This window comes from Molossus molossus, unplaced genomic scaffold (genome assembly GCF_014108415.1).
Source record: "Molossus molossus isolate mMolMol1 unplaced genomic scaffold, mMolMol1.p scaffold_m16_p_18, whole genome shotgun sequence".
NCBI lineage: Eukaryota > Metazoa > Chordata > Mammalia > Chiroptera > Molossidae > Molossus > Molossus molossus.
In genome coordinates this window covers 64,253,996-64,278,372 of record NW_023425353.1, presented here as the reverse complement: position 1 = coordinate 64,278,372, position 24,377 = coordinate 64,253,996, and the positions used below count along the sequence as shown (strand labels likewise).

At 58.4% G+C, this 24,377-nt stretch overlaps 3 protein-coding genes across 11 annotated transcripts in view; 1 reads left to right on the top strand and 2 right to left on the bottom strand.

Moving 5' to 3' along the window:
- The window catches only part of RNF123 (ring finger protein 123), a 28,885-nt gene extending 19,986 nt beyond the window's left edge, over nt 1-8,899 (bottom strand). For 2 of the 9 annotated variants that reach the window (XM_036266773.1, XM_036266767.1), the window contains exons 1-12: nt 8,719-8,848; nt 6,335-6,452; nt 5,975-6,059; nt 2,553-2,632; nt 2,319-2,413; nt 1,877-1,931; nt 1,681-1,766; nt 1,399-1,485; nt 1,128-1,195; nt 854-979; nt 377-491; nt 190-294 (exon numbers count right to left, since the gene is read on the bottom strand). In XM_036266773.1, the coding sequence (XP_036122666.1) occupies nt 190-294; nt 377-491; nt 854-979; nt 1,128-1,195; nt 1,399-1,485; nt 1,681-1,766; nt 1,877-1,931; nt 2,319-2,413; nt 2,553-2,632; nt 5,975-6,059; nt 6,335-6,416 (984 nt within the window). In that variant the 5' untranslated portion in view covers nt 6,417-6,452; nt 8,719-8,848. Of the gene's footprint in view, nt 1-189; nt 295-376; nt 492-853; nt 980-1,127; nt 1,196-1,398; nt 1,486-1,680; nt 1,767-1,876; nt 1,932-2,318; nt 2,414-2,552; nt 2,633-5,974; nt 6,060-6,334; nt 6,453-8,423; nt 8,498-8,718 lie in introns of those variants that run through there. The other 7 variants (XM_036266774.1, XM_036266770.1, XM_036266771.1 and 4 more) reach the window with 6 other exon arrangements.
- Nucleotides 8,900-9,371: 472 nt separating this feature from the next.
- Nucleotides 9,372-13,978, top strand: MST1 (macrophage stimulating 1). The gene is made up of 18 exons (XM_036266318.1): nt 9,372-9,423; nt 10,079-10,226; nt 10,306-10,418; nt 10,500-10,614; nt 10,696-10,832; nt 10,912-11,032; nt 11,181-11,299; nt 11,464-11,632; nt 11,763-11,893; nt 11,980-12,082; nt 12,201-12,337; nt 12,427-12,462; nt 12,549-12,669; nt 12,837-12,914; nt 13,059-13,205; nt 13,286-13,392; nt 13,491-13,630; nt 13,754-13,978. The coding sequence occupies exons 1-18, from the start codon at nt 9,372-9,374 to the stop codon at nt 13,913-13,915; spliced, it is 2,136 nt and encodes a 711-aa protein (XP_036122211.1). The 3' UTR covers nt 13,916-13,978.
- A 420-nt stretch (nt 13,979-14,398) lies between these two features.
- Nucleotides 14,399-23,090, bottom strand: APEH (acylaminoacyl-peptide hydrolase). The gene is made up of 22 exons (XM_036266777.1): nt 23,035-23,090; nt 22,827-22,959; nt 22,202-22,328; nt 21,712-21,805; nt 21,539-21,614; nt 21,287-21,450; nt 20,983-21,120; nt 20,805-20,896; nt 20,687-20,727; nt 20,481-20,602; nt 19,918-19,978; nt 18,773-18,870; nt 18,069-18,120; nt 17,197-17,285; nt 16,615-16,753; nt 16,053-16,136; nt 15,894-15,974; nt 15,440-15,528; nt 15,140-15,330; nt 14,937-15,039; nt 14,746-14,852; nt 14,399-14,659 (listed from the first exon to the last, which is right to left on the bottom strand). The coding sequence occupies exons 1-22, from the start codon at nt 23,044-23,046 to the stop codon at nt 14,554-14,556; spliced, it is 2,199 nt and encodes a 732-aa protein (XP_036122670.1). The 5' UTR covers nt 23,047-23,090; the 3' UTR covers nt 14,399-14,553.
- Between the last annotated feature and the right edge of the window lie 1,287 nt (nt 23,091-24,377).

Below are 24,377 nucleotides of genomic sequence, written 5' to 3'. Positions count from 1 at the left end.
GTCAACCTTCTTTCTGGGACATCCCCTGAGGCCCTTAGCTGGAAGCATCTCTTCCTCTGCTGGGTGACACCCTTGAGGTCTGAGGGCTCCGGTCACACGGGGCCCCTGCCAGGTGAAGGGCAGACCTCACGCACCTTGGCATCCCAGCCCCTACACAAGCGCCTCTTCCCCTCCTGAAGGTCCCCTCACCAGGAGCGGTGCAAAGCGATGGAAGATGTGGGCCAGCGTGAGCAGGACGGTGGGCTGGCCCTGAAGCTGCCACTCCGAGCTCTCCTTCTCCACCAGCCGCCCCTCCTGTACGCGGGGGCAGAGAGGGCTGTGAGGCGCAGAGAGCGACAGAAGGTCCCCAGCTCCCCCAGCCCAGACCCTGGCTCACCGCCGGGTCCAGCTCCACGCTGAGCACTGCCCGGAAGTAGCCCAGCAACCTCTGTGCCTGCACCAGGTCAGCACGCGGCGGGTCCTGCAAGGGCCGGTAGCCCGCCACTGGGTAGGTGACACAGAGTTAAGCCAGCACCACCGCATCTGTGGCTCAGACACACCTGCCACCAACCACCACTGAGACCCTAAGGAGGGGCCTGGGCTCCAGGGCAGGCTGTGCAGGCGGACACTCTCCCACTTTCTCTCCGCAGCATGACACTCCTTTTGCTACTTCGTGCTCTTCGTCTGTTCAACTGAGATGAGGTGGTATCCACCGAAGGCCACTATAGAACTGTCCCCCACCCCCCAAAGCTGCACCCTACTCACTCCTAGAGGCTGCAGGGCCCACCCCAGCCCACGAGCTCCTGGGCAGAGAGCCCTCTCAGTTTCCCCAAGGCGTTCCAAGCAGCCCCCCAGCCTTCTTCCCAAAGGATATCGCAGAGGACGGCTGCCAAAGTTGAAGGCCACGGACTCCTTGAAGGAGAGGCTGATGGCTGGGAAGTAGGCCATGCCCGGGCCCCTGGATAAGTTCTCAAAGGCAGTGCCCAGTGACATGCCATTGCTGGAACAGAAGGGAGGGCCCGTGAGGCAGTGCGAAGGCCCCTGTTGGGGCTGTCCACCCTTAGGCTCCCCCTCCTGGGACCGGGAAGCTGAGGGCAGCCTGGGGAGGTCCCCAAGGCCAGGTCTATGGAGAGAGGCGGGAGACTCACAGGCAGAAGGACAAAGTGCCATCGTCCAGGTCGATCAGACAGCTCACGATGTCCCCCGCTGCCCATGCCTGCCAGGGAAGGAGGCCTTACAGACGCGCAGAAGCCTGGCAGCCTGCCCACTCTGCCCCTTGGGCTACATCTCCACTGCCACCCCGAAAAGACCTGAGTCCCTGTCCCCTCCTTGGTGCTCTACAGTCCCTCACAGATGCCCAGTGGCTCCTGACAAACTGGAAAAGGACATGGGCAGGTGGGCCACAGGCTCAGCCCTCACCTTGCCGTAGTTCGTCGTGGTCACGTTCCACTTGCGCACCCGGTTGCCGTCATAGGCATAGGAATTGTGCGTGTCTCCAACCCCCTCCTAGGGAGGAAGGTCTGTGAGACCCAGGGAGCTGGGCAGGGGCAGGGCCAGAGCCACCAGCCACCAACCTGGGACCCACATGGCTCTAAGGGAAGGAGGAAGCTGTTTGGGGTTGGGTTGCCCTGGGGTGGGGTGGGACACATTCCCAGAGGGCCACTGGGTGAAGGTCTCCTGGGAGGGCCCTCCTACATGTACCTCCTGATTGAAGCGGCAGTTGATGGTGCACCAGCCGATCTGCATGAGCCCCTGGGAGGAGATGAGTACCTCGTAGAGCCATTTCCCTGGAAAAAGCCAAGTCAGGCCCACCAAGCAAATAAAGACTGCCTCCCACCTCAGGCCGGGTCCTCCAACTTCCTCCCGACTCCCTGAGCCAGGTGGAGCATGGCCTCACCTTTGTACACGCACGTGGTAGAGCGGATGGTACCAAAGTTGCTGTGTCCGATCACCTGGGTGAAGAGCAGGGGTGGTGAGCCTCCTGCCAGGCAAAGGTGCCTTCCTGAGAGGGAATGCCCCATCCCTAACTCGCCCCCTTGGGGTGTGGGCCTGTTGCAGGTGGGGGAGCCAGGCCCGTGTCAGCAGGGATTCTGGGCCAGGAGCATGATGGGAGGGGCTCACAGCGACGTTCGGAAGAGCTTGGGGTTGGAGTACTTCCAAGAAGGTTTCAGGGGTATATCAGGAGGGTTTGGGGGCTAAGGACTCCATGGACCACAGTGGGAGGAGTTTGTAGCTGTGGAGCACCAAGGAAGGCAGCGACACCAGGGTCAACTGGGAGGAGCTCAGGGCTCTGTCAAAAGGGGCTTAGACCCGGGGTCCCATGCCTTGCCCTCACTCACCCCCAGAAGGTCATCATCCACCAGAAGAAGCCCTTCGAAGCCACCTGTGTGGTCCAGGACCACAGTGGAGGGGCCAAGCCGCCCTTCCACCTGTCCTGAAAGAGGAGGGGTGGGTGCAGGGTCGGCACAGGGTCTGACGGAGTGCAGAGGCTGCACTGAGCTCACCAGGGCAGCCCCAGGGCCCGCCAGGTCCACCCTGGCTCCCCCAACCCCATTCCAGAAGCGGTCACATACCCTGGCTCTCTTCTTCCTCACTGTCCACTTGTAACAGCTGGTCCAGATGTTCTGGCAGGTTCTGGAAGTTCAGGGGTTTCCTGGGGAGAGCAAGAGGCTGTGAGGGGCCCAAAAGTCCATCAAACCAGCCAGAGGACCTAAATCCCTCTCCTGATCCCCGTCCCCTGAGCTTCAGAGGGTGGCTGCCTAGACTCCCGAAAAAGGGCTGTGCCTAGTCCTAGATTCTGGCATGCTGGGGTCAGAAGACTAGAGTATCTGCTAAACTAAAAACTATGACTAGTCCAATCTGGTGCACCTCAGGATTGTTATAAAGAGTCCTCTCAAAGCCTTAATTCCCTCATCTGTAGACGGAGCAACACCGCCTGTCAGAGACGCCGTGAGGGCTCCAGGGAATAGTGCGTGTTCCTCGTACAGCCCACACCGCCCTCGATGGTGGCTATGCGGGTTATGCCTGGGGAAGGGACGCTGGGAGAAATGCTGACCCTCAACGTAGACAGTACCCAGGACAGCTAGTCCAGCCCTTGACCCCGGCCCTGTGGCTCCTTCGGGGGCAACCTTCCGGTCTCCCCACTACCCAGCCAGGGAAATCTGTGTATTGAATCAGACATGTGCTGGCAGGAAGAAGGGCTCGGCCTCTGTGCTGCTGGCTGGCTCTGTCCTGTCCCAACCTGTACCGGCCAGTAGAGCACATGGGCCGCCTCTCTGCCACCCGCCCCAGCCAAAGGGCCTGGGAAAATCTGTCTGAGTAGCCCCCTCATCCTCCCAGCTCACGTGCTCAGAGGACAAAGGGCTCTGTCTCATGCTGGTCAGCTCTGCCCTGAGTTCAGCTGCTAAGAATAGCAGGAAATGGGGTGGTGGAAACCAGCAGGTTCCAGGCATAGGAGAGGCCCAATGCCCATCTGGATCCTGGCCACAGACTGCCAGCACCTGTCCTTCTACCCTAATACCAGCTCCTACCCCATTCATCTGCCTAGAGTAGGGTCTGGAAGGGGATGTAGATGGGCCAAAGCTCCCATTCTCTACGGTAGCTTCAACTCAGTCTCAGGGACCACATGCTCCTCTCCGGCTGTGAGCTACTACTGACCCTGAGCTGCAGGAGGTAGAGACACACGAAGGTGATCTCCGTATTATCTGGTGGCGGCCATACAACGGGGTGCTCAGACAGTAGGGTTGAAGGCTGCAGCCAGTCTCATCTCTGAATACCCCAGTGGTTCAGGGGTAAAGGCGGCTTCCTCAACAGTTCTTGCTGGCCCACACGTGGGAGGGCTGCTCTGCTCTTGGCCTGCTCTCCAGAGCAGCTGTGGGCAGGCAACCTGAGACTCAGCCTCTCTAAGTGACCGAGCACTGCCCATCTGGCCCACCCCAGCACTGCCTGCCCTTTCTGGACTGCCCAGGTCCCAGCCCCGGGTTTTCCATCCGCACAGCCACTGACTGATGGCCCTGCCACCTGCTCTCCCTCCTGGCAGCCACGGCATCAGTGGCAGCAGGATCATTTCTGGTATCACATGAAGTAGAGATCATATGGCCCTGGGAACAGGCCGGGACCGCGCTGGAGTGGAGGTGAGCAGCAGCCCTCCAGAAGTAGGACCCTTGGCCACCACAGCCATTTGAATGGAACAGGCTACAGCGCTGCCTTTTGTGTCTGCCAGAGAGCAGACTGTGAAAGACAGAAGAGTCCAGGCTGGCAAGAGGCTGAGTGACAGGGAACCCAGGCCTCTCAGGAACGAGGCAGAATTTACATGAAGTAATTTAGCAACAACCTTCAAAGTGACTGCAGTTTAAACACTCTAAGCCACACGATTCCAAGCCGGGGCATCCGCACAGCATTGTCTACAAAAGCAAACGTCCCTCCATACCAGGGCATGGCTAAGGGCCGAGCCTGGCTCTCAAAGGCGCCCACTAGGACCAATCTGCAATGTAGAAAAGCACTCAGGGGATACCATTTGATGACAAAATAAGATTTAAACTTCTAAATACTTTTGGAGGTGAGGGATATGTCCTTTGTCTTTTTTTTTTTTAATCCTCACCCGAGGACATTTTTCCATTTTTTGCACAGATAGAGTGGGAGGGAGAGAACGGAAGAGAGAGAGAGAGGGAAACATCGACGTGAAAGGGACACATCGAGTGGCTGCCACCCGCACAACCGACCAGGGCCGGGGACAAACTGCAACCGAGGTACATGCCCTTAGGGGGAACCAAACCCGGGTCTCTCCGGACCGCAGGCGGACGCTCTAACCGCTGAGCCAAACCGGCCAGGGCATGTCCTTTGTCTTGATGGTAGTAATGGTTTCATAGGTTGTCTGCAATTAAAACTCACTTTAAATACATGTGATTTATTGTATGTCAATTATTCCTCAATAAAACTGTTTTTAAAAAAGGACTGATGGTAACAAAATTTTTTAAGTTAAAAAAAAATTTCTATACAGCCTGGCCAGTGTAGCCCAGTGGATGAGTACTGACCCATGCACCAAGAGGTCCTGGTTCAATTCTTGGTCAGGGCACATGCCCAGGTTGTGGGCCTGATCCCCAGTGGGGGCGTGCAGGAGGCGGCCAGTTGATACTCTCTCACATCGATGTTTCTCTCTCTCTCTCCCTCTCTCTTCTTCTCTCTCTAAAATCAATAAAGAAAAAAAATTTCTATACAGCCCTGGCCAGTTTGGCTCAGCAGTTAGTGTTGGCCCATGGACCAACGAGTCGCAGGTTTGATTCTGGTCAAGGGCATGTACCTCAGTTGTGGTTTGGTCCTGGCCCTGGTCAGGGTCGTGCGGGAGGCAACCAGTCAATGTCTGTCTGTCTGTCTGTCTGTCTGTCTCTCTCTCTCTCCTCCTTCTCTCTCTCCCTCCCTCCCACTCAATCTGAAAATAAATGAAAAACTATCCTGGGGTGAGGAAAATTTCTACACAGCATAATCCAAACTACGCAGATTGTAAGATAAAGAAATCCTGCCCAAATAGTCATGTTAGAATAGTGAGATGACTGGTGCTCTTTCTTCTCCTAAGTTTCTGCTAAAACACACTTGTAACTTTGATATGGATTAAACTTAAGTGCATTCAATTTGCAAGGAAAAAGGGCTGGTGAGATCTGTACTTTCTAGAGTCAGGCCGAGGCTACAGAGGGCCAGGGTGGATGCGGGTAGACGTGCACGGGATCAGATGCTGACTATGGAGTTGGGGTTCCACTGAGTGCTGACCGTGCACCGCCCCTCTGACTCCCACAGTGCCCTCGAAAGGAAGGTACTACGACCGCCAGGGGAGAGGAAGAAGTGGAGTCCAGATGGCACTGGCCAAAGGCCTCACAGCCAGGAGCAGCAGTGAGGAAACCCAAGCCAGCCTACTCAGAGCCTAGGCCCCCTTCCCCAAAACACGGCCTCCAGCCTCTGGTCTGGTCCTGCAGAGGGAGGAGGGCCGCCCACCAGGCCATACCTGCTGGTGGCTGCGGTGGGTGCATGGTCAGGAGAGGAAAAGACGCGGTGCAGGTAGTCATTCAGTAGCTTTTCGTGCACAATGCCTGGTCACAGGTCAGAGGGGAGAGAAGGGTCACATGGTCAGTGCAACTCTCAGCTCTGCTGGCCCCAGAGGCTCCTGGTCCTAGGCCATCCACAGGGGTCCGAAGAGCGTCATGTTGGGTGCACTGCTCCACGGCGGCTGGTGGAGAGGAGCTGGCTGACAGGTACAAGGGCTGCAGCAAGGCCAAAGAGGCTCACTGGACCTGGGACTTTGCTGCCTTTGTCTCTTCTCTTCCCTCAACACAAGGAGCCGCTTCCCAGCCCGGTCAGCCCTTACCTGTGACCCTGGATTTCTCAGTGTCTGAGGTCAGCCCATAGCTCTTGCGGGAGAAGGACATTCCAGCCCCCTTGGATGCCATTCTTCATCTCTTGTGGGCAGCCAGTGGTCCTGGGGGCTAAGCCAGAGGCAGAGGTTGTCTATTTGAAGCGGGCCAAGGGCTCCCACACTGATCTCAGTCCTACGGTGGCAGGGAGGCTGAGGAGCAGGCGAGGCCAGGTGCATGCATACTCAACACGTACCAACACAAGGCGAAGGAAAGCAGGGGCTCCCACCTTCCTACACAGGGAGGGATGTAGACCCCATGTGACAGGTCCCCACCATGTCCCAGTGCTCAGCACAGGGCCCCACAGACCAGGGGCCAGATATATGTTTGTTGAACCAAACTAGATGCCTCAACCTTGGGAAAAATCAGACCAGTGTCCAAAGTGAGGAGGCCTAGGAGCAGAGCCCCTCTATCCTTCTCAGTCATAAGCCACACTGGGTCCAGCTCACATCCAGAAGATATGCTATACCCTTCACCACATGCCCCCAAGTGTAGTCCACCATGCAGGGCTTGGTGCCATCTTCAGTCCTGCTGACACCCAAGGCCAGGATCCTTCCTTTTCTTGTCCAAAGTCCTGCTGGTTTTATTGTTCCCACTCACACACACTGCCCCCTACCCCATCAGAGCACCACTCCCCAGTCCTCATTGCAGACCCTGTTGGTCTTTCCACGGCTGGCCATCCCTCACCCGGGTGTTGCTACAACTGCTTTGAAAGCTACAAAGTCGCTGGTGCCAGCCTCACTGCCTGTCTAACACAGCAGCCAATAGCCACATGTGGCTATTCAAATTTGAATTCAAGTTAGCCCGGGCTGGTTTGGCTCAGCGATTAGAGCGTCGGCCCATGGACCAGAGAGTCCCGGGTTCGGTTCCCACTAAGGGCATGTACCTCGGTTGCAGTTTGTCCCTGTCCCCGGCTGGGGTCGTGTGGGTGGCAACCAGTGATGTGTCTCTCTCACATCAATGTTTCTCTCTCTCTTCCTCCCTCTCTCCTTCCTCCTCTATCTGAAGATAAGTGCAAAAATGTCCTCAGGTGAGGATAAAAATAAATAATAATAATAATAATAATTTTTAAATTGTTTTTCTTTATTTACTTTAGAGAAGAAGGGAGGAGGAGAGAGATAGAAGCATCAATTGGCTGCCTCCTGCATGCCCCCCACTGGGGATTGGGCCCACAACCTGGGCACGTGCCCTGACCAAGAAATGAACTAGCGACCACTTGGTGCACGGGTCACGGTTCAACCACTGAGCCACACCGGCCAGGCTCAATTGAATTTAAAATTTTTAAAATTCAATTTCTCAGTTACATCAGTCAGCTTTCAAGGATTCAGAGGCCACATGTGGGTGGTTACTGTACTACACACTGAAAAGAACCGAACACTTCCACCATCGCAGAGTTCTGTTAGCCAGCACTGGGCTAGAGCCCGGCCCTCTAGCACTGCCTCAGACAGCACTGGGTTCTCTGCAGCCCAGTCTCTTATCTCACCCCAAACAGGTCCTCTGCTCCCATCACACACCCTTGCCCATTCCCGTCCGAACCACATCTGGCCCTCGGGAAGGCGCCTGCCTCGCGCTGGGGCCCACCGCGGGCCCTCCACGGGCGTCCGTGACCGCTGCCCCTCTCACATCAGAGGAAGTGTAGGGCAGATTAGACGTGGTCGCTCATCTGATCAGCAAACCTTCCAGACATCCACTCTGGGTGTCCGGTGCTGAGGACCCAGGTGACCCAAGTGAGCGGCGGGCCTTCACTCTGCTTGGGGGCTCCCTGCCAAGTCGATCCTGCCCCGCCCCGCCGAGAGATCCGGGCTCGTAACAGAACCGACCCCATCTCGGAGCCCAAGGGCGCGGAGGGCAGTGCACGTCTCCCCCAAGTCGCCTCCGCTGGGCCCCAAGATCCGGAGGATCCTTCAGGCCAGCTCCAGCCCAGAGCCCCGCACCACAGGCTCAGACCCCCGCGCGGCAAGCACTCTCGCACTGGACCGGCCGGCGGCCGGGAGAGGAGCCGGGGGACTCGCCAGGCTCAGAGCCCGGCCACCCCTCACTCACCCCCAGCCTCCGCCGCGGCTCACAACATCCGCCCAGCCTCTCGGCTACGGCGCCCGTCCGGGGTCAAACTAAGCGCCCGCCGCGCACGCGCATCGGCCAGCGACTGGCCTCCGCCAGAGGGCCCCTTCTGCCACCTCCAGCCGGGTTATTCCCGGCTTCTCCTTTGCTCGACCACCGATGATTGCCCAACTGCCTCCGACCCCTGCCCGCGCAGGAGGCGCTGCTAGCCGAGTCATGTAGGAACACGACATTAATGTCCTAACCCGGAGCCCCAGGCCACCTATCCCAATCCTACCCTTACTTGAAGGCCCGGCCCAGATGTCTCCTGAGGACTTCTGAAAGGCTGCTCCTGCTAGGTCCTTGCTACCTGTTACCCCCACCTCCCTTCAGGCCAGACTGGTGGCCTCGCTCACTTTTCCCTGGGATGGCACCTCTGGTGGGGCAAGGGTGTCCTCTCTGGGCTCTGCTGTCAGGGGTGTGGACCCATTTGCCTACAGCTGGGGCCGATAAGTTAGCAAAAGGGGCGGGCGGCTTTGTGGCTGGGGCAGGGAACATTCCCCACTTTCCAGGGGAAAACAGGCTCAGAAAGGTTTAATATCATTGCCTAGGGGCTGCAACCCAGGCCCCTGGCACAAACCAGTGTCTCTACTGCCCTTCCCTTAAGAGCAGCCTAGGCTGCAGAGGGTCCCCACTGAGCCTTTCCAACACCTGCCCACTACATAGGGAGGCCTCTCAGGATCTAGCTGTGCCAGAATGAGGGCCCTTGCCCCTCACCCAGGGGGCTTGAGGCCTGGCCCCACCCCCATGCCTGTAACTGGGTCTCAGGTCAGGCCCCAGCAGGCCTGGAGTGGGGGTGTGGAGCCAGAGCCACCCAATCCCGAAGGGACAGGTTTCACAATTTCCTGGATGGGGCTGTGCAGGGTCACAGTACAGCCTCCAGCTAGGAGGATGGAGTGGCTTCCACTCCTGCTCCTTCTGATGCAGTGCTCGTGGGCCCCTGGTGAGTGTGCTCTGAACACCTTCCCCCCACTGATCCCCATCTGCCTTCAGGAAGAGGTCAGCCCCAGGCCCAACCTGCTCTTCAAGCCAGGAGCTCACTTTCCTACTGGGCAAGGAGCACTGAGTGACCTTGGCTCCTTGCACAGAGCTGGGTGGCCCCCGGAATACAGATACACACTGCCTATTCAAGCCTGCATTAGAATGTCTGCTTTAGCACTGAGGCAGTGTTGGGACAGAAGAGATGCACCCATGCAGGTAGTTATTCCTCACCAGCCTGATCTATCCCTCTAACCTAGCATATGCCCTCGTGCTGGTGAGAGACCAGATTTGGAGTCCGAATGCCTGGGTAGTATGACAGCTCTGGGCCTGGCATTCTTAGCTGAGAGATGAGATGAAACAAGTTCCATCGGGCAAGCACCACTTCCAACTGCTCTCATAGAATGTATGTTTTACATCTGAGCCTGGTGCCTTGCCCACGAAACAATGGTACAGGTGATAACTACCATGTCTGGGCCTGTTTCTCCCACCCTGTATAGGGGTCTGACATTGAATGTGTCCACAGAGTCCATTCCAGAGCCTTGTAGCTTTGATCTCCTGAATGAACAAAGTGTGGATGTGCTGATACACGTGAACTGACATGCATGCTCACCCTGCAGGGCAGCGCTCACCTTTAAATGACTTCCAAGTTCTCTGGGGTACGGAGCTGCAACACCAGCTACATGCAGTGGGGCCCGGGCCTTGGCAAGAGGATGTGGCAGATGCGGAGGAGTGTGCAGGACATTGTGGACCCCTCCTGGACTGCAGGTGAGTGGCCACAGGATGTGGATAAGACTGGGGGCAGAAGAACCTGGGTACTGGGTGACCCTGAGCCTTCTCCTCCCAGGGCCTTCCACTACAATGTGAGCAGCCATGGTTGCCAGCTGCTGCCATGGACCCAGTACTCACCCCACACATGGCTGCAGCGTTCAGGGCGCTGCCATCTCTTCCAAAAGAAAGGTGAATGGCTTCGGAGAAGGGTGGCCTGGGATAGCAGAGCTGGGGCCTCAGACCTTGTTGACATGGGTCTATTGCTCCCAGACTACGTGCGGACCTGCATCATGGACAATGGGGTCAAGTACCGGGGCACCAAGGCCCTCACCATGGATGGCTTAACCTGCCAGCGCTGGAGCCACAGGCTGCCCAATGACCACAAGTGAGATGGGCACCTCCTCTCTGTCTCTGCCGCTGGACACCTGTCCCCAGCATGCACCATATTGCAGCTCTCTGCACCCAGGTACACACCCACACACCAGAATGGGTTGGAGGAGAACTTCTGCCGCAACCCCGACGGGGACTCCAGAGGTCCGTGGTGCTACACGACAGATCCTAATGTGCGCTTTCAGAGCTGTGGCATCAAGTCCTGCCGGGAAGGTAAGCAGCTCCAGGTTGAGTCTGGGGCGGAAGAAGCATGCCCACACCCATCCATAAACCTACTGCCCCGTGTCTCCAGCCTCTTGCATTTGGTGCAATGGCGAGGATTACCGCGGGTCAGTGGACCGCACCGAGTCTGGACGTGAGTGTCAGCGCTGGGACCTGCAGCACCCGCACCCGCACCGCTTTGAACCGGGCAAGTACGTGCGGGCGGGCTCGGCTCCTCGAGGGCCAAGGTTAATGGAGGGCCCGAGACTCCAGGGGCGCGGCCTGATAACAAGGCAGTAGGACAGGGCCAGACACGGCCTGAGTTCCAGGGTCTCGTTCACGCCCAGTTACGGCCATCAGGTTCCTTGACAAACACCTGGACGACAACTACTGCCGGAATCCTGACGGCTCGGAGCGGCCCTGGTGCTATACCACCGACCGGCAGGTGGAGCGAGAGTTCTGCGACATCCCCAGCTGTGGTAGGACCCCGATCTGAGGCACTTGGGAAACGTGGGGGCGTGGCCTAGTTGGGAAAGGGGAGGGGCCCGGTATGACCTGGTAAGGAACCCGTGGAAATGGGGCTCGGCCTCAGTCCCAGTCCCGATCTCAGCTCTGGCTCGGTTCCGACCTCCGTCCATCCAAGGGCCCGAGGCACAGCCGCGCCAAGAAGCCAAGACGCTCAATTGCTTCCGCGGGAAGGGCGAGGGCTACCGGGGCATGGCCAACACCACCGCCGCGGGCGTGCCCTGCCAGCGTTGGGACACGCAGAGCCCGCATCAGCATCGCTTTGTGCCCGAGAAATACCCGTGCAAGTGAGGTGGCAGGCCACGGTCGCTGGGACGTACTTCTGCCCGAGATCCAGGGCGGGGCTTGGAGGAGGGCGGGGTCTGGGGTGGAGTTAGGGTCTGGGACCCACCTGCACTGAGTGATGCACCTGTCCAGGGACCTTCGAGAGAACTTCTGCCGAAACCCCGACGGCTCGGAGGCACCCTGGTGCTTCACATCACGGCCTGGCATGCGGATGGCCTTTTGCTACCAGATCCGGCGTTGCACCGACGACGTGCGACCGGAGGGTAAGGCCCGAGCTGGGGCTGGAGGCTCCTAGCCGCAGGGCTGGGGCAAGAACCGGCTGACAGCAGCACCCGCCCACCTGCTGCAGGCTGCTACTACGGCACCGGGGAGCACTACCGCGGCTCCGTCAGCAAGACCCGCAAGGGCATCCCATGCCAGCTCTGGTCTGCAGAGACGCCCCATAAATCACAGTGAGTTGGTCGGCACATCAGGCCCCAATCCTAAAACCACATGCCTCGGCCTTTCAAACTGGAGCCCGGCGGGGATTTGGGATTACCCTGCCATGAATTTGTTCCCCATCTTGCCTAGATTCACGCCTACCTCTGCCCCCCATGCGCATCTGGAGAACAACTTCTGCCGGAACCCAGATGGGGATATTCACGGGCCCTGGTGCTACACGATGGACCCAGGAACTCCATTCGACTACTGTGCCCTGCGGCGCTGTGGTGAGCGCTGGTGACACTACCCCGGGGCCCGCCCCCAATCTCCACAGTCTAAGGTTGGCTTTCTAAACTGGGTGAACGTCCCCTTTCAGATGATGACCAGCCACCATCCATCCTGGAGCCCCCAGGTACAGACAGGCCAGGTGTGGGTAGGGGGCACTTTGCCTCCATCTGCATACCATGGGGGTTTCATCAGGTACATTCTGTCTCCTAGACCAGGTGCTGTTTGAGAAGTGTGGCAAGAGGGTGACTCGTGAGGACCAGCATACCTCTAAGCTGCGTGTGGTGGGGGGCCAGCCTGGGAACTCACCCTGGACAGTCAGCTTGCGCAACAGGTGAGGCACAACAGCCTGTCTCCCCAAAAGAGAGGCTGAAGCTGTTCTCTGTTCATGCCAGCAGAGGGTGGGAACCTGTCCCTGGCCTCAGAGGTCCTAGCCAAGAGATGGCAGGTCCATCCTGTGTGCCAGGGACTCACTGTTCCCTGTAATCCCCACTCCTCCAGGCAGGGCCAGCACTTCTGTGGGGGGTCCCTAGTGAACGAGCAATGGGTACTGACTGCCCGGCAGTGCTTCTTCTCCTGGTGAGCCTCCCTTGGGTTTGGGGACCCACCCCATGCCACCACACTGCCTTTATCTTCCCCTTAGCCACCTTCCCCAGGCAAGCCAACCGGTGAGCCTTGGGGCAGCAGACTATAAGTCATGACTGAGCAGAACTTCTCTACCAGCCACGAGCCTCTCATGGGCTACGAAGTATGGTTGGGCACCATGTTCCAGAACCCGCAGCCTACGGAGCCAGGCCTGCAGCAGGTCCCAGTGGCCAAAATGATGTGTGGGCCCTCAGACTCCCAGCTTATTCTGCTCAAGCTGGAAAGGTGTGTAACAAGTCTAGAAGGTATACGGTGGGGCTGGGCCCTGTGGCCTCAGGCCCTGAGTGCCCTCATTTCTGCTGAAGACCAGTAACCCTGAACCAGCGTGTGGCGGTGATCTGCTTGCCCCCTGAGCAGTATGTGGTGCCTCCAGAGACCAAGTGTGAGATTGCAGGCTGGGGTGAGACCCAAGGTAAGAGCATAGTGCAGATCAGGGACTGCCCCAGATCAGGAAGCCAGCCCTGGATCCTACCCAAGGGCCCTCCCTTCTTCCCGTTCCCTTCACTATAGGCACAGGGAACAACACGGTCCTCAATGTGGCTTCGCTGAGTGTCATCTCCCACAAGGAATGCAACATTAAGTACCAAGGACGTGTACTCGAGAGTGAGATGTGCACTAAGGGACTGTTGGTCCCTGTGGGTGCCTGTGAGGTCAGTTGCAGGGCTCCTGGCCAGCCAGGGCAATGTGTGGGAAGCTGAGCGTGTACTACTTCATCCCCAGGGGACTGGTCTCTGCCATGGCCCAGGCCCCTCACCAGTTTTCCTACCTACTAGGGTGACTACGGGGGCCCACTTGCCTGCTTTACCCATGACTGCTGGGTCCTGGAGGGAATTATAATTCCCAACCGAGTGTGTGCACGGCCCCGCTGGCCAGCCATCTTCATGCGTATCTCTGTGTTTGTGAACTGGATTAACAAGGTCATACAGTTGGGCTAGGCCCGGCCTCAATCCCATGTACCTTGGGAAGAATGAAGCTTCCAGTCAGACATAAAGTCATCTTTCTTCTACACCTGTGCAGGGTGCTTCTCAATCTCTGCTTCTAGGGAATGAACTGGCAACTCCTCGCTAGGGCCTGGGGGGTTCGAGTCCTGCGCACCCTGGGCTGAGCAACCTTAGGCTGCCTTGGCCTGTGGGTGCTGTGGAACAGCAGGACCTCACTAGTCCTATACATAGACTGCTGGGAGAAGGGTGGTGTAGGGCAGTTTCTAACAGACAAGGGTGCAGCAGAGGGAGCCAGCCTGGTGGAGTCCCAGTTGGTCAGGACAAGCAACGACTGAATCCCTCACTGTCCTCTCTGCTCACACTGGAGGTAGATAAGGTCCTATGGCTACTACACCCAGGGCCTACTGTCTCTGAACCCTAAGGGTGGGGCTGGGATTAGGCATAGCTGGGCACAAAGTACCAGCAGGAACCAGACTCTGTCTTCATTTATTATAACCATCTAGCCCACATTTCTCGGCTCACCCATCCATGGAGTCCAGAGCCCAGAGAGCCTCTGGCTGCTCTGCCAGACCCTGGGGCTCTCCAAGAGCCACATGTCGCATCTGCCAACCAGCTTGCGCAGAGGCAGGGCTTCAGCTGCCTAAGTGTGTGCGCAGCCAGAGCACAGCATTCATGAAGCTGTCTGACTCCACCTCCACCTCTGATAATGCATGGGTGCTTTTGGGATACAGCAGGAGCCTGTAAGGGTTGAGCAGTAATGTTTGAAGTTGGAGGGTCCTCCCTGCTCACCTGCCCACCAGCTGACAGGGCTGTCCTGCACTTACCGAACAGGCACATTCCGAGTCTTGAGGGCACGGTAATACTCTATGCCCTGCTTGAAGGGCACACGCCGGTCCTTCTGGCCCAGCATCAGTAATAGTGGCGTCTTCACCTGGGTACGTGAGGAGTGATGGTGAGCAGGGCCCCAGGCACTGGAAGGATTGGCGGCACACGGGGCAGGGGGAAGACTGTGTACCTGAGGGGTGTATTTGATGGGTGACTTGTTTAGCATCTCAGCCCACATGCTGAAATCTGGCAGGCAATCATTGCTGTAGGGGAAGCCAGCCTCCACCACGCACCTGCAAGAGACTGAGCTCAGTCCCTGGAGCTCTGGGGCCTGGGCGGCTCCATGGGGGTGGGGGCTGCATGGGGGGAGGGCAGGGAGAAGGGCACACCTACCAGTCAGGGATGTCAGTGGAGCCCAACATGGAGGCAATGTTGATCACAGGGTTCCGCGCCACACAGGCACCGTATGTCTCCGGGTACTGACCAATCAGGTGGCAGGAGAGGAAGCCACCGTGGGAACCACCCATAAGGGCCACTCGGCCTTTGTCAAAGTGTTCCTCTTGGAGCACCTGCTCTACTGCAAACTACAGGGTGGGGCAGAGAGCACTGCAACCAGCCACCTGCCCAGCTGATGGAGCCACACCCAACCCCACCCTCCAGCCTGTCCAGAAGTCAAATCCCCAGCCCTGCTACCTGGACGTCCTTCACATCTTGGTGGCCCACATTGCCAGGGAGGGAGAGGATGCTGTCCTGGCCAAAGCCCGTGGAGCCACGATAGTTCACTGGAGGCCAGGAAGGGACCAGACAGGATGGTCAAGTAACATTCCCAACCTCCTGGACACCTTTATACCCATTTGTGAAGTAGGCCTCGGGGCCAGCTGCACAAAGACTGTCAAGGGGGAGGGGCTAAGAGATTTGAGGCTGCTGCCCCAGTAACCACAGCCTCCTTTCCATGGGAGTCACAAGTTAGTCTTTCTTACCACCACGCCATGGAGCCATGGCTGGGCCAGGCAGCTCCTGGTAGTGGTTACCAGGTCCAGGCTACAGATGCTTGGAGACTAGGGTGGCACCTGAGGTGTTTGTACAAACCAGGCCCACCCCACTACTCCCACAGCCCTACCAGAGCTGCGGGGCCCTGTTTACTCACCTAGTAATACTGCAAAGCCCATCTTGCAAAGCATAGCTGGGAACAGCATCCAGGCTGTGACAAAGGATGAATGGGGGCCCCCTGCAGACAGGGAGCAGAGGGTGAGAGCCAGCTAGGAGGGTTGGTGAGAGGGCAGGGGTTCTCAGGCCAGATGCCTACCGTGGGGCATGACCACCATGGGCACCTGGGTCTTATCTGGAGGGTCACTGGGCTGCAGAAGAATCGCTTCAAAGTCAAGGCCAGCTGCAGGGAGAGAGCAGCAGTCAGCAGAGCCAGTGCTACTGCCCAGGGGCTGCCCTAGCCAAGGCCTCAGCTATAGCTGCAGGTCTGGAGCTGACCTCTAGAACAGGGATCTGGCCAAGGCAGCACACACAGCAACACACAGACCCCAGGATGCTCCCGCTCCTGCCCTGGTCGGGGAACCCCCGCTGCAAGGACAGCATTCTGGGTGAGATGCAGTCACAGGCTGCATATAGGGCCTATTTTCTTTGTGCCTTGGTCTCCCCACCACAGATGACTTGGCCTGGTGACTCTATGCTCTGATACCCAGAGCAGGTACCCAGATGCCCGGACACTATACTCCCCATGACTGTCCACAAGAGGAAGAAAAAACCCTCTTGGAGATAATCCCAAGAAACCCCACAATGTGACGCAGGAGGCAAGAAAGGGGACGCAGGAGTGCTGGGGAACTTGGAGAAGGCGTCCCTCACCCCTGGCTCACCATACTGCATATTCTCTTGCTCTGGGGGTGGCTGTAGCACCCGGATGCTCCAGGAGATGTCGGGAATGAGTTCAGCCTCCTCCAGGGACACCCATACCACTGACTGTTCCTTCCCCTTAGGAGGCAGGAACCCAACTTTCTGCCAAGGGGAAAGAATGTATCACAGGGGGCCTGGTTGCCTCCCTGCCCTTCCTCCTCTGCCCAGGCTGGGAGGTGGGCAGCTTTCACAACACTGGGCCTTCTACCCCTCCACAGGGTATGGCATGAACTCCCACTGTGTGCTGGTGTACACAGAGGTACTCATACACACACCCCCTCCTCAGCTTCTAGGCTCTGCTCTCTTATGCTCTGTTAAGCCAGAGGACTGGGCACGTTCCCAGACACCCTATTCTTTCAGAGCACACCTAGCCTGGTAGTTCCTTCCCATGGGTGCCATACCCTCACAGACCATGCTGGGTTGGGCCCACATCTTGGCCTCTCATGCTGACCAGCCACAGACAGACTCTGGTGCCAGTTCTCCAACCTGGGGAGCTCTGCCTGCACAGAAGCCCTGCTCCTGACCTGGGGACCACCAACACTCACCAGGCTTGGGGGTAGGTTCGGCGTGGAGAACTGTGCCACCATGAGGTCCCGGTCCATTGTGAGCAGTTTCCAGCTCCCACCTAACCCCCCTGGAAGACAGATGCCACTAAGCACCAGGCAGGAGGCGCTACAGCAAGGTACCCCTTCTGCCCTGAGAAGCAAAGGGATGCCCACAATGGGACAGACACCCAAGTGCACACAGTCCTGAGTGAGCCTTCTGCTGTCTGTTGTGAATCCAGCAGACACTAGCTGTGCCTGGGGACTGCTAGAGCTGGGGACACACCAGACCACCAGGCCACATCTATCACCACTTGACTGCAGCCTGCAGCGGTGGCAGCCAGGCGCCGGAAGCCAGTGGGGGGTGGCAGTACTGGTTCTGGGCAGTGGTGTCCAAGGAGATTCTTAAACAGGGCCTGTATGGTGAGATGCAGTTTGGGAACGATGCTTTGGTAGCTTTGAGGTGTGAGTATAGTCAGGGCAGGAGAAGGACTCAAAAGACATTTTAGGGGCAGATAACCAGGCCTGGTTTAAGAGGAAGATGAGGACCCTGGGTGGCAGAGTTGCCTGTGCCTAAGGTAAAGGGAAGGGGAAGGATGACCCTGGCACACCTGAGCAGGAGGGAGCTTTGCAGGTGTAAGGAGCAGTGGTGGGGGCCAAGCTGAGGCAGGGCCAGGAGATACAGAGCGGAAGGGAGCAGGGAGGCAGGCTTTTGGCTGGGTAAGGGGTCTGCACAGGCAGTGTCCTCATGACACTGTCAGTAAAGGCTTTAGGACACTCAGTGGTACACTGACTGAGAGTGCCAACCCTGCCCCACAAGCTCAAGCCCCAGTCCCACCCCTGGCCTGGCTGGCCTGCTCAGCAGCCCCACTCACCAGCTGTCAGGGAGGCCACAGTGCCCATCTGGGTGTCCACAGCAAACAGGTCCTGAAACAAAGGAGGCCACGTGTAGCATCATATCCAGGAGCCCTGTGGGTCCTGTCCCCACTTCCTCTCTACCCTTTTAGGGACCCCTGGGCCAGGCCAGGGCTGTGAGCAACTATGGTGATGGCTTCTCAGTACAGTAGGGAGTGGCCTGAGGGACTGGGTTCAAATCCTAGCTCCATTCACAACTTGCTGAGTGATCCTGGGCAGTTTAAGGAATGTCTTCAAGCCCCTATGAGCCAGAATGAGGACCACATATCACACCCAAAAGGAGCCTGGCACACTGTGGGTGTCCCCACCCAATCCCTGGAAGAAGGCCTCTGCCCCAGTTCTGTCATGGCCAGTGTAGTGTTTAGGGCCCCACTCCAGTGCCAGCCCCCTTGTCCCGAGCTGGAAGTGCCTGGAGGAGGCGGCTGCAGCTATCCGTCAAGAAAGAAGGCCAAGGGATCTCTTGTGGACACTACAGGATACCGTGGCCAAGGATGGCATCTGAGTCCACCAGGGCAGCCATAGCCCTCAAGGGAAAGTGAATCCAGGACAAGGGCAGGCAGGGCCTTAAGGGACCGGTGAGACCTCGTAGCTGGATGTTCCACCCAGCAGGGTGCATATGCTATGCCCTAGGCCCAGGGCCCTCTCAACAGTCAGGGTCCCTTACCTGCCGGCTGCGCTGAGCAGAGTCAAAAACCACTCTCTGGCTGTCAGCTGACCAGCATCCCAGAGGCAGAAGGCTGCAGTAGATCCCAGAGAAGTTCTCTGCAAAGATAGGAGGGCTGTGGGGCCGCATCCAGGAGTGGAGGTGTGGAGGGTGGGCAAGACGGGTTGGGCTCCTGGGGAATTCACCCACGACACATGAAGGCACCACAGACAATGAGGAGCAGCCTGAAGAGGGGGCCGAAGTCTCTGAAGGCCTAAGAGAGGCTGAGCTCGAAGGCTTCTAGAGAAACTGCAGGTGCTCAGAGGAAATGCACCAGGTGAACACGTGTATGGCACAGGGGCCTGAACAAATCCTGCTCTTTGTTATCATCACTCATTTATCCCTCGCTGCCATTCCACAAAGAAGGTGGAGATGCCACCCTCTCCACACATAGAGAAACAGAAGCTCAGAGAGGTCAGGACATTTATGGGGCAGAGCTGGGCTTCAGACCGGGTCCCCACTGCCACGTCCCTGTAGCCCAAAGGGAAGAGAAAGGCCGCCCCCTGTCCACTGGATTCCTGGAATTGACCAGGCAGCCTGAGAAAAGACACTCTCACCTCTCAAATTTTTGAGATGCTCCAGGATCCCAAGCAGAGCTGTGAGCATGAGACTGTGACCAGAACCTGTTGGCCCAGAGCCACCCTCCCAGACACCCTGCGAACTCCAGAGCTTGCACTGGACTGATGCTAGGTGGGGTTGGGAATGGGATAAAGCAGCATGCCTGGGCTCAGAGCCTCTCTGCTAGGACATTTCAACCTAGTACAGGGTCTGAGACCCCCTAAAGGAGCAGTGGCTTTAGACAGCCACTGGAAACCTCCAAGAAATCTAACGAGGAGCTGCAGCATGGGAATGAAATTCTCCAAACCCTCGGCCAGCTTGGGCTGCTCTGATCTCTGCTTTGGGCCAGCTGACTACCTCTACCAGAACCCTTCCTGTGGTGATGGCCCTGCTCCCATGGAGGCCGGACATGAGGCTGGCCAGCAGGGAGGGAGACTTCAGAGGAACCCAGGAAAGAAAAGCTGAGATGGCTGGCCCTGCACAGGGATTACAGATGGCAGGGAAACAGCTGCACACTCCACTGACCCACCCAGCCATGCGCCCCTTACCTCCCAGCTGCCGAGCCACTACATCCACCACCACTGAGGTGACCTTGGTGTACCAGTCATACTGCAAGGGAACACAGTGGTTAGGCCCACCAGGGGGCTGGCAGTGCCCTCAGGGCACAGAGTTCGGTACCAGTCCTCTTCTCGGATAACCCTGGGAAGGGGGAGATCTGATATGAGCCTAATGTATCTCCTTTCTGGTGACCTGGGCCAGATGTCTGGAAAGGCCTCTGACTTTCACTAGGGGCCCAGTGCTCTTCTGGGCAAGAACCCTGTAACCAAGACTCTGTAACTAATTGCCCACTATATCCCAGCCCCTTACAGAGCCTGCCATGTACAACTGAGAAGCAAAGGGAGGAGCATTCTTATAGACAGAGGATGTTCTCAAGATAGTGAGTCTCAACAGGGCAAAGCCCCCAGCATTCTTGGCCTCCAGGCCCTGCCTTGACAGGACAGGCGGAACTCACACCATCACTACACCCAGAACAGGAGGTCCACTGAGGGGCTCAGCTCTCACCCACCATCCCATCCTCTTGCATACTTCCCCCTGCCCACCTCCAGCTCACCAGGCACAGTTGGCTACACTGATGATGGGGAACCAGAGATGGGTACTGCAGGTAGACGATGCGACACTGGTCTGGACTCAGCCGGGGAGAAGAGACAGCCATAGAATCACACGACAAAAGCTCTGGACCAGACAGAAATGTGAGCATCATGCAGGCTGGCAGGGCCAGTGGGTGTCAGTAAAGCACAGGTGGGCACCAGCACTTACCACAATTCCCTCCTGTGAGATCCACATAGTACAGGGCTGATCTGAAACCACAAGAGAGACACTCAGCTTCAAGGCCCGCCTGAGCTTCAAGGCTCCCTGCCTTGCCCAACTTCCTCACCTGCGATTGGTGCAGAAGCGGACGCCCAGCCGAAAGGGCTCATGCTGCCAGCCTACGAACACCACGCCTGTGTCTCCAGGGGCCCAGAATGCCTGTGAACAAGGCAGGTGTGAACAAGGGGAGTAGCTCAAGCAGGGCCCCCAGATTCCAGATGTATGTAGGCAGAGTCAGCACTAACCTGTCCAGGGGACACACTCTCAGGAACTCCCTCGAGCACAGAAATGTTGCCACTCTCGATATCCAGCACGCACAGCACCGGAGTGCTTTTGGAAACCATGTTTTCTCCCCAATCTTCATAAAACACAAACTGATCCCCCTGAGAACACAAGATACTCAATACCCAGTCTGTCTGGCGAGAGCCTTCCCGGCCCCCTAGAAGTTAGCGTCTCCCCAGTTCTGAAAGGCGCAGTGTGGGCAGGGAGCACGCTGAGCCCCAGGGCTGCCCTGCAGGGCCTTCATGGATTGGCCATGGCCCTGAGCACCTTGATGGCCTGGTCTGGCTTCTTCGGCCTAGCCATCTCATCATCACTGCCACTGATGTCCAAGGCTTTGGTCTGAAAGAAGGACTCAGCCTTGGGGCGCTTCTTCTCTGCCACATACAACAAGTGTGTCTCCGAGTGCGACCAGGACAGGCAGCCAAAGCAGTCTGGGTGAGGGAGGGCCAATCAGAGGGAGCCCTGGGCTATGGCTGCCCCTTCTGTCCACCCTGCCTGCTCACCAGCAAGCTGCCTCACCATCCTCGTATACAGGCCCATGTCTCTCCAGCGCTGACAGGTTGAAGCTCTTGAGCTTCCAGTTCTTCTCCCAGACCTGAGAACATCTGGGCATTAGGCTGCCTGCAGCCCAACAGAGCCTTATGTGTAGGTTGAGTCCCCGCTGCCCACCGCCTAGTCCCATGCAGACACACCTCCAGGAACTGCTTCTCCTCCCCCAGGCCTGCACTCCCAGTCTTGCGCAGCACAGCCTTCATGGCACCTGAAGGAGACTCTCTGCTCAGCAGTCTGAGGAAAACATGAAGTAGCAGGTGAGAATCATCTCTCACCCAACGATAGCCCCATCTTGTCCCCTTACTGGCCACAGCCTCTTAGACAGGATTCTTGAGGCTCTGGCCCCACATCCACCCCTGCAGCCCTTCTAGCCCCACCATGGCAGCTGGCCTTGCCTCTCCTCCCTGGGGCACAGGATCTACTCTCCCCAGCCCGAGCCTCCATGAACTCTACTCCAGGCCCAAGTCTGGGACAAACCTCCAGTGCTTATCCGGCGGTGCCACTCGAGACCATATGAGCTCCCCCGGCCTCGCTTCTGGGCCCTACCCACACACAGGCACATGGTGGGCACTCATAAAAGCCTTGCAGATGGCTGTGGCCTTGCCCACAAGCCTCCTCCCTCAAACTTACTCCCCCCGGGTCTCCACACTGTTGCCTGCAGGCCCCGCAAACACCACTGAGTCCCCATCATGGAACACCAGGTACTGGCGGCAGAATCGGATGTTCTCCATGCGTTCCAGGTCCCTCTGGGTCCACTCTGAGAACAGGCATGAAATTGGTCAACTTGCACAGGATCCCCCTGCCCTCTACCCCCAGGAAGGCCCGGCCCACCTCCCTCAATCTGTCTCCAGACTTCTGGGTGCAGGACGGAAAACACTAAGTCACAATTCAAGTCTAGGCCTCCAGAGCCAGGGCTGATAATGGCGTCTCACAGAGAAACTGCTACTGCTCCCAGCACCCCCCAGAACCATGAGGGCATCCTGGCACATCTGAGATAGGGAGATGGGAACGTGCCCCACAAGGCCCACACCCTGCACCCAGGTCTGAATTCTACTCCCACACCCTCAACTCATGCACCCACGGGCACTGTCCCATAATGCACGAACAGCCCCATCATACACCCTGCGCAGGGACCTCTGGAGGGGTGCACCCTTTCACCCCCACACACTCGTGTGCACTGTCAAGTAGCGAGTCCTGCACACCCCCCACCTCTCCACCTGGGTAGGCCCCCAGCGATTCCCCTCCATACACACACCAGTGTGCACCGTCCGGTACTGGCCCCCGTACTGCGTGGTGACCTCCGGGCCCAGGCAGGCGGCGCTCAGCGCGGGCTGACGGCTAAGGGCCCGGTACAGCGCCGCCGCCTCCTCGGGCTCGCTGAGCAGCACCTGCGCGGGGGACACACCAGGGTCAGGCACGGCCCGGGCTGCAAGGACCACGGGAACCGCGGGCCGAGCCCTCACCTGACGCTCCATGGTCGCTGTCGGCCGCCGGGGCGAGGCGGGGCGGGCTGGCGCCCGGAAGTGAGGCTTCGGAGGGCGGAGCCCGGAGCGACCCTCCGAAATCCACGCAGCCTGGCTTCCTGGTAGGAGGGGCGGGGCCTCCGGTGAGTGGGCGGGGACCGTTGGTGGAGGGGCGTGGCCTCAACGGGCCCCAGGAAAAGTCGCCGGTGCTTCGGACTCCGGGGATGTCCTAGGTGGGGGGCGGGGACCTCGAGGAGAGGAGCAGGCATTTTAGGGGCGCGCTGGGCTGGTGAGAGGTGGGGTCGGGGGCCAAGCCGCGGGGCTGTTACTGGAGGAGAAGGAATAGGATCTCCGAGCAGAGGGGGTGGCACGGTGGGAACGATACAGGAGAGGGTCTCCAGGCTGGGACGAGGCCGGTGGGGACGACAGCGCCCAAGTGAGAAGGGGATGAGGCCTGAATGCGGACCAGGCTGTGAGGCGAAAGAAGCTAAGCGGGGCGGCATGGGCCCTAAGCTGCGCGAGGGGCAGGGCTGAGCGTGAGCGTCAGGTCACTGGAAGGGCGCGGGTGAGGGGCGCGGCCTGGGGAGCCCGGGCGGCCGCGAAGCCTGCCCCAGCAGGAATCTCCCGCTGCTCTGGGGCTGACTGTCGGGTGCCTCTAGGTACGGTACGGGCAAACCTTCACCAGACGGTGCCAGGCCCTGACCTAGGTGGGGCGGGGCTCGCAGGCAGACAGACCAAGATCTGCAGCCGGTGAGCGCGGAAAGCGCCGGGGTGTGGGGCAAAGGGCGGGTTGCTGAGCGGGGTGGGGGGTGGGGCGGGGTGTCGCCTGGGGTTATCAGCTACCAGGCCAATCCCAAGAGCTATCTGTACCTTCAGCCCTCATCCACCCTGCTCAGTGGCACCTTGCTAGGGATCCTGAGCAGCTTGGCCTCTTCCTGCCTTCCCAGGCCTCACCTCAAGCTCTTGGGTGCAGAGGGCCTGGTGGTGTCCAGCTCCACCCAGAACCAGAGAGCTTCCTGCGGAAAGAAGAACCTGGGCAGGAAGGCTCCTTCAGCACAGGACTGAGTGGGCTATGATGGTAAAGGAGGACAGGAGAGGCTGAGCAGCAGTTGGGCCAGTAGGGATGTCCTCTTCTTATACCTGAGCCTGGCTGGTCTTCCACACCTCAGGGCCCTGGCTCCCTGTGCCCCACCTGGCCTTTGACTGAGATCCCACCTGTCTGGCCAGGAGCTTCTCCTTCCCCATCAACCACATTGTGGACTAATTAAGTAAAAATAGTCTTCACTTTCTGAGGCCACTTGCATTTGTGAGTAACCAGTGTGTGCAAGATGTGAAGGCCAGAA